General features: G+C 44.7%; 1 protein-coding gene across 2 annotated transcripts; it reads left to right on the top strand.

Moving 5' to 3' along the window:
• The first annotated feature begins 747 nt into the window (after window positions 1–747).
• Window positions 748–7,864, top strand: LOC129335784 (uncharacterized). Of its 2 annotated transcripts, none has more exons than XM_054988588.1 (2): window positions 748–802; window positions 5,574–7,864. In XM_054988588.1, exons 1-2 carry the CDS (start codon window positions 774–776, stop codon window positions 6,652–6,654), a joined length of 1,110 nt encoding a protein of 369 aa, XP_054844563.1. In that variant the 5' UTR covers window positions 748–773; the 3' UTR covers window positions 6,655–7,864. The 2 variants fall into 2 exon arrangements, with proteins under 2 accessions (XP_054844563.1, XP_054844554.1); XM_054988579.1 differs by lacking the exon at window positions 748–802 and adding an exon at window positions 4,756–4,799.
• The last annotated feature ends 413 nt before the right edge of the window (window positions 7,865–8,277 follow it).

The raw sequence follows: 8,277 nt of genomic DNA, 5'->3' as shown, positions 1-8,277 counted from the left end.
CTTCAGCTTGTATATTTTGCAGACTAGAAAGGGTTCCAGTCTTTGTCTCAGTTGACTGGTATCGCATGATTATACACCTCATTTGGGGTGTTTCCATGTGGGCATCTTCATTTCCAATATCCACCTTCCCCTTAAGCAGGTGATGATTCAAGTAAATCAGCCACACCAATGGTGGAGCTTCCTGAAAGGTCCCATCCTTTTGCATTGGTAAATCTCTGCCACATCTGCTTTCTTTTCATCATGTTTTTGGTAGGCTCCATGCCAGCTAGGTCGTGTCCAATCATGAAAGCCTCCATTTGGAAAGAAAGGAGTTTCTCAGACTCCTGATTACACCCTCCCTGAGTGTCAAAGCCACAAATGGACTTCTCCTAGTCCTTCCTCGGGTGGAACTTTATGGAAAATATGCATTTCCTTTCTCCATTCCATGATTTTTGGGGAGGAATGAACCACCAGGTTCATTTAGGGATCCTATTCTCCCGGTGGGAGCAGGGGATCCCCCACTTTCACCCTCTGCCCCTGCCACCACTTACCTGGCTGGTGGGGGAATGCACCTCCTGGGTGCACTTCCGGGGTGGCGCAATGACATTACTTCCCAGGAGTGACATCATTGCGCCATTCCGAGAGCGCTCCTGCATTTTACAGCGGGCCAATTTGGGCCCCAAATAGGCTGAATCACTACAAAGTGTGCATGCCCTTGCACAGGTACAGTGACATCACTGCCGGAAGTGACGTCATCACACTGATGTGGGGTTGCGCACACATTTCACACATGCATGAAGAGAACCATGGGAACAACTGAAAGGTAAGCACCAGGTCCCCCTTCCCACTGGGAGGGTAAAGCGTTGCCAGCTTGGGAAATTCCTGAAGATTTGGGAACAGAGCCTGGGGATGAAAGAGTTTGATGAAGGGGGAAAAGCTCGGCAGAGATGTAATCCATACAGAGCACTCTCTGGAGTTTCCACTTCTCCAAGGGAATAGAGATCTGTTGTCTGGAGATGAGTTGCAATTCCAGGAGAACAGCAGGCTCAACCAAGAGTCTAGCAATCCTATCTCTGCAGCAGATTGGGTTTGTACCCACTTAATAGTATAATTTTACAAATGTCCTTGGTACATATTCTGTGAAAAGAGTCTGTGCATAGTCAACAGCTGATTGTAACCATGAGTTTCCTTTCGGCTTTCTGTGATTTGTGATTTTTTGATAGCGTGCGAAATTTCATGATAGGCAAAACCATGAACCAATTTGAAGAAATTGGAACTGTTTAAAATTCCAAAGCTGAAATTTATTCAGTTATTGTGAATTCTCAAAAAACAGAGAAAAAATTCAGATCACTAATGTCAGTTTAGAAGAGGTGTTCCTCCTCATTTTTTTTGCATAGCTATCATGCGTACATTTCTTCTCAAATAAAGTTTTTAAAACAGAGCATTATCGCCCCTCTGTCTGGAGATCAGGGGGCAGGGCCACCAGCCATGAGACCATTTTCTCCTAGGGCAACACACTGAGTTCCACCATGTTGCCACCTGATGGAAGGTAGTACCACCAGTAGAAAATATGGAGTGATTTGTGCTTATTTCCCTCTCCCACTGCAACCCCCTACTCCATGCTAGAGGTTCATCAACCCTCAAGGGTATGTTTTCATGGGCATAGCACCTTGTAGAGGGGTAGGGGAATTTATTTCAACAAGTACTTCTCCACTTGTGCTGTAACAGTGGTTAAGTGGTTGGTCGAATTCCACTACTGCCATGAGCTCAGCAGGTGGCCCTGGATAGGTCGTTCCTCTCAGCCTCGGCTCCCCAGCTGTATTGTGGAGATAATAATAACGCTGACTTTGTTCACCGCTCTGAATGGGGCACTGATCTGTCTAGATCTGTCTAGGTATATAAGCACAGTTATTATTGTTATTAGATCCAGTCCATCTTTGATTTATATTCAAATACATACATATTGAATCAAATTTATTAACTGATTTGTAATCAACTTTGGGACATGATCAGCATGATATTGTAGGTCATATCTGGAACTCCCAACACGTGCTTTAGGAATCCCAGGTAACCCAAGAGCCAATCTGAAGAAAACTTTGGTGCTAGGGAGGTGAAGGCTAACTCTTTGAACACTCAGCAGTGCATCAAACACACAAGCACCTGTTCCGAGATGATTACGCTGGCTGCCTCTTTGCTTCCGGACTCAATTTGAGTTGCTGCTTCTTACCTTTAAAGGCTCTTCATGTCCCCCAGGTAACATATTTGAAGGACTGCATCACATGAACACAGGAAACTGATTTCAACTGAGTCAGACCCTCAAGGCTGTTACTGGCCGTTTCCACATGTCTTACCTGCCTGTGGAACATCCTGCGAAAGACCCAGAAGACACCGTCTTCTCGTGCGAAATTGCACCAGGAAGACGCTGTTATCCGGGAGTTTTGCGTGATTTCATGCAAATCTCCCGCATAACAGCATCTTCCTGGGCGATTTTGCGCGAGCAGATGCTGTCTTCTGAGGGCCAAGCTACACATGACGAATGACACTTGACCGGCAAGTGTATTTCTCCCTGTTCACTTGCCCTCCACTCAATCCACTTGCCGTTCAAGTGTCATTCGTCATGTGTAGCTTGGCCCTGAGTCTTTCGCACGATGTTCTGCAGGCAGGTAAGACGTGTGGAAACGGTCACTGTCTACTCTGATTGGCAGAAGCTTCTCAAGTTCTCATCCTTTCAGCTGGATATACCAGGGGCTGAACCAGGGACCTTCTGCATGCTAAGTAGATGTTCTGCCACTGAGCCAGGGCCCATCCCCCACCAGTGTATAAATTGCACTCCTCTGTCAGCTCCTATTCATAGTGCTTTTTCACAGGGTTCTTTGATTCCCCTTCAACTGAACTATTCCTTGAGATCAGAGCTCTTTCTCCACATCTTAAAAATTGTGCCCAGTCATGGAACACTGGCGGCTCTTTTGAACGGTTTCTGACATCACTGTTTCCAAAACAGGGGCAGGCGGATATGATTCCATTTTTGTGGCACCACAAAAATGTAATCATAACTTTTCGCCTCCATTTGGGAAACGGTGACATCAGAAATCACGTGAAAGAGTCGCCAGCATTCCATGACTGGGTGCTCTTTTTAAGACGTGGGGAAACTGCCCAGTTTTCTTGGGCAGGGGGTTCCACGAGCACAACACAGGTTACTATTAGGAAGGCATGAAAGGCAATTCATTTTAAGAAGGTTTTTTTTTTCTTGAGGTGACCTGGATATTTGGGAACATGCTGAGAATTTAACTGACTTGAAAGTATGGTTTCTCTGGCAATCGTTGACTGTTTTTGGCAGCCCTTTTTTTTTTTTTGCTAAAAAGTGCCAGTACTAGTATATAAGGTTGTGTTGATTTCCACATGTCCCCCCTTAGGACTTGGGAGAGCTGAGAAAAAGGTGCCGGTATTTACTACCTGTGAGTACCATGGTTGTTGATATTCTCTTTGTTTTGTGACTTGTACTCTGTTATTTTTGCCCTCTTGAGCACTTTTTTAGCCACCGTGGATCTTTGAGAAGGAATATAAATATTTCAGTATATGGCAAATAAATATATTCTTTGCCTCTGCCCTGATTCACCAATTGGAATTACATTTCTTTCTTTCTTTCTTTCTTTCTTTCTGGCTGGGGTTTTCAGGGCCCAGATCCATATCACTGCATGGCTTTTATTTTCAAGAGCCAAATAATACACCAGGTGATCCAACTCTAGAATCCAACCCAAACATGAAATTTGACTCTAAGATTTCTTTAATCAGATGACAGCCCGAACTGTCACATTCCAAGTTTGAGTGGTGAAATCAGCAATTTGGGCAAATTATTTCAAATACTTGTAAATAATTGCTTTCCTTCGAATACTCACCAGACTGAGTTTGTTATGTTTGTTCAGGTGTCACTTTGATATAGGGCTATATTCACCCCAAGGCAATGTCTGGAGTTCTCCTGAAATTACAACTGATCTTCAGACTACAGAGATGAGTTCCCTGCAGGTTTTGTGGGCAGGCTCTATAGCATTACAACCTTGCTAAGATTTCTCCCCTCCCCAAAGTCAATCCTTCCCAGGGACTTCCAGGAATTTCCCAAGCTACAATTGACAACTTTACTCTGATTGATAGTGTCCAGGGTTTAGGTGTGTTATATGCTGTCAAGTCACCTCCAACTTATGGCAACCCTATGAATGAAAGACCTCCAAAAAGTCCTATCATTAACAGACTTGCGCTCAGATCCTGCAAACTGGAGGACGTGGCTTCTTTTATTGAGTCAAGCCATCTCATTTTAGGTCTTCCTCTTTTCCTACTGCCTTCCACGTTTCCTAGCATTATTGACTTCTCCAGAGAATCTTGTCTTCTTATGATGTCACCAAAGAGTTTATACTTGACTGGCTTGTGATAATGCAATCACATAAACACATATAATTAATATACCTGTTTAGAAAGTCTATTCATTAATTCTTTCTTTTTTATTGGCCTCAGAGCCCAATCTGGAAACCATAAGCTCCTGTGCTTTCATTTGAACTTTTCTCTTGTGTCCCATTTCCTTGTTCAAACAAAATCCCCAGTTAAGAAACTAATGTATCACTGCTTCTGCCTCCACGAGGGAGGCCTGACCTCATCTGGGGCTCCCAAGACATACTGCTTATGTTCTCAGGAAATAATTAGCAATGCTAAGAGCAAAAAACCTTTTTAGGGAGTGCCTAAGTTTCCTGGCAGCTATAAAGCTGAAGAAATAGTTGTGCGCGCCACAGGGGTGGTGCGAGCATGCATTGGGACAAACAGGCAAGGAGCAGGTATGTAACTCAGTTTACCATCACAATCGCAAATGTTGCTTACTGAAGTAGAGTCTAACGAGGTAAAGGGGACAGAGGGAGGGAGGAGGAAGAGGGTGTGAGGCCAAGGAAGGAACTGGGCAAGTATGCTGATCTCTTGCATGAGGGTTGATTAGAGATGGAACTCGGTGAGGAAACCATTTTTCAGCATGTTTATCGGCTGTGCTCAGAAAAAAAAAAGATAATAGGTCTGTGGGAGGCAGAAGGAGTCCAACCTGGTAATTAGGAATGACAGCAAGAATTATAGAAGGAAGGGGTCAGTTTGGAGCAATCGAGGCAGGGAAGTCATTCACAGACAACATAATTTTGCAGGAAGTTGTGTAAAAGGCACCCTTCTTTTGGTTCTGCTATCTTCCAAATTCTTTGGTGGCTTTTGAAACATCATTATTCCAAGTTACAGTTGCCACTCACATTCTCCCAGTGGAAAAGACTGCAGCAGGTTTGACAGTTGTGCTTTGAGCAAATTCACTGGAAAAAATATTGAAGGAAATAAAAAGATTTCCCCCAAATCAAGGGCATTTTCTTGGAGACAGAGAGTCAGAGGTGGGTTCTGCAGACCCCATGGCGGGTGCCGAATTTGCCCTAATGTGACATTTCAAGGCAAATGTGGTGGTCTCCCCTTGAGCATCAATGAATTTTGAGGGAAGCAAAAGTTTCTATAAAACATTCCTAGTCCCAATAGCCAATGAATATCAAGCTAATTCTCCTTTTCTGTTTCTTTTTTTCCCCTTTAAGCTCACTGCATCCCAGAAAAATGTCTAACTCAGGTGTGAAGTGTGTCACGACTCCATGCGTCACCTCGTGCCCAGATGCAAAAGTGGTGATACATCCTCCACCGCTTGTGCTCACTCTGCCAGGACTGATCCTCGCCACATCGCCCAGTAAAACCTTAGTGGAAACAGAGACGGCATGCCTCACCAATGGGTCTGATGGGTGTTCCACAGCACTTGTAACCAAGTCCTCCGGTCCACGTGCCCTTTGTGGCTCTACTCCATGTTGCATATCAACTACTCCTGACTCTCAAATGGTGATAAAGCCGCCACCTGTATGCATTACAATCCCAGGTGCTGTGCTTACCAGTTACCCGAATGAATGCCTCATAGCAACTTCACAACCCTGCATCCCTGCTGGCTCGAAGCCACCCGCCATCACACGTTCGGCGTCAGTTACCGATGGTCCCATCGTCTCAGCTCCTTTATCTCGCTCTACCTCTGTCCCATGTGAGCTCAATAGCCCATCAAAGTGTGTGACGCAAGGTCCTGGTTCCAAAGTGGTGATATACCCTCCACCGATTGAACTCATCATACCGGGACCTGTTCTTGAAATTGCAGCGGAGGAATGTGCAGTGGAAGTCCACAATCCATGTGACAACACATGTGCCATCACCAGTGGTGAGCAGAGTGAAGTGAAGGCCCTGACAGCCCGTGCGAATTCCTGCACGGAAGTTTGTGGATTGATGGGTGCTTCGTCATGTGTTTCCCAGGGCCCAGAAATGAAGATAACCATACAGCCACCTCCGATTGCAGTGGACCTCCCTGGACCGATTCTTCAAGTCTTCCCTGAAGAATGCAAAGTGGAAACACTTAGTCCATGCGCTCCTCCTGAGACACCAGCACTCTCTGAATCGTCCTTTGCAGCCCTCACCTCCGGTGACACCTCACTCTGCACTATAAAGCGTCCTCTGCCCGACGTTAGAAGACCCCCACGCCCTTGGGCAGAGATGTACAGCCGATCTATAACTCCACGAAGCCTCACAACGGGCCCATCACAGACTCCAAAGCACCGCAACTCCTTTAGCTCTGCAAGCTGCTATTGAACTCCAAAAGAATATAGAACAAAGATTGCTTAAAAATGTGAATATGGCTGCATAGTTGATGGGAACGAGTCCTCAACTATAACTTGTATAGAATCAAATTCCCTAATGTTATCTAAAACTGAGTTCCATCGAAACCCATGGGATCGAAATGCATACTTAGGACCCATTGATTTCTATGGGACTTTAGGAGCACTTAACTGTGTCTGGATTATGCCTGCTATTGTTCTTAATTGTTTTAATGAGACAATTTGATAATGTGTAGAAGAAAAAGGTGTCTTAAGAATGTTGCTCATACCTGCACTTTTGCATTCAAGTGCGCAAATATATATTGCAAATGTCAGGTGGTATTTCACTGTCATGGCTTCCTTCCCATCCATGTTTGGAACTGAACATAGACATTGACTGGTTAGATCAGACCAAAAATCTTCTAGGCCAGGATCCTGCTCCCAAAGGGGCCAGCCAGATATGTGTAGGCAACAATTTCCTATATTCTTTGTCCCCTGCAACAGGTATCCTGGAGAATCATCCTGGAAATCCCATGTAGCTACCAGAGTTACATGATCCAACCAATCTCATCCCCCCCCCAGCTATGCAGAAAGTCTTAGCATTTGAGGGGTGGGGAGGCGTTTGGGGGGAAAAGTATGGCTCAGTGGTAAATTGTGTTCAGAAGGTCCCAGGTTTATTCCCTGTCATTTCCAATTAAACTATCTCAGGTAGAAGATGGTAGGTGAGACCCTTCTCTGCCGGACAACTATTGCCAAACAGAAAAGGCAATACTGAGCTAGATGGACCAATGGTTTGACTCCATATAAGGTTGCTTCCTACATCCAATGCGTTCGTTTTCAATGCTATTTTATGTACCCATAATATTATGTGAAATGAAGAGGAACTGTGATGTGCCATACCATCTGAAATGGACACTTTAACCGGTAACCATAAACACCTTCACTAAGAAGTAAGCCCTATTAAACTCAATAGCACTTACTTTTAAGGAATTGTGTTTGGGATTACACGCTGCACTCCATGATGAATACAGGATCAGAGGGAGGGGTAGAGATGAAGGTAAGGGTTTTTTGTCCCCTAAATTATAAATTATGGGCTTTTTACTTGCGGATATGTAGTTAGATGTTTTTAAAAATGTGCATGATAATTTAAAGAAAACCCAAACCCAGTGTGTGTGATTTTTTTATTTCTGATTGTCAACTAGCAAATGCAGCACAAAATAAAATATTAAATTCTAAAATCAGCGTATCTGCATCTGTTTGTACAGGGAGGGGAGATAAAGGGGAGATAAAGGCAACTTATTTCGCTTTGCCAAGTCACTTTGTCCCCTATACGGAATGAATAGACAAGACACAAGGCTTGGGTAAAAACAGGGCCATTTATTGACCAACAGTAAGTAGAACTTAACCAAGAACTAATAACGGCAAGGGGTATAACTAGCGGTAAAGGTCAAGCAAGAGGTCAACTGGACCTACTCCTCAACCTGCATGGGCAAGCACCCCCTGCCCCAGGCGCGAGCCATCCACTGCATGGCTGTAATCCGGCTGGCCAGGCGAATGGTTCCCCCCTTAAAGTGCCATACACCCCAGCCGTAAAGCCCAAGGGAAGGCCTTTTTCAGG

The sequence above is a fragment of the Eublepharis macularius genome, chromosome 1 (assembly GCF_028583425.1).
Source record: "Eublepharis macularius isolate TG4126 chromosome 1, MPM_Emac_v1.0, whole genome shotgun sequence".
Classification (NCBI taxonomy): domain Eukaryota; kingdom Metazoa; phylum Chordata; class Lepidosauria; order Squamata; family Eublepharidae; genus Eublepharis; species Eublepharis macularius.
This window is presented reverse-complemented; position numbering and strand designations above follow the sequence as displayed.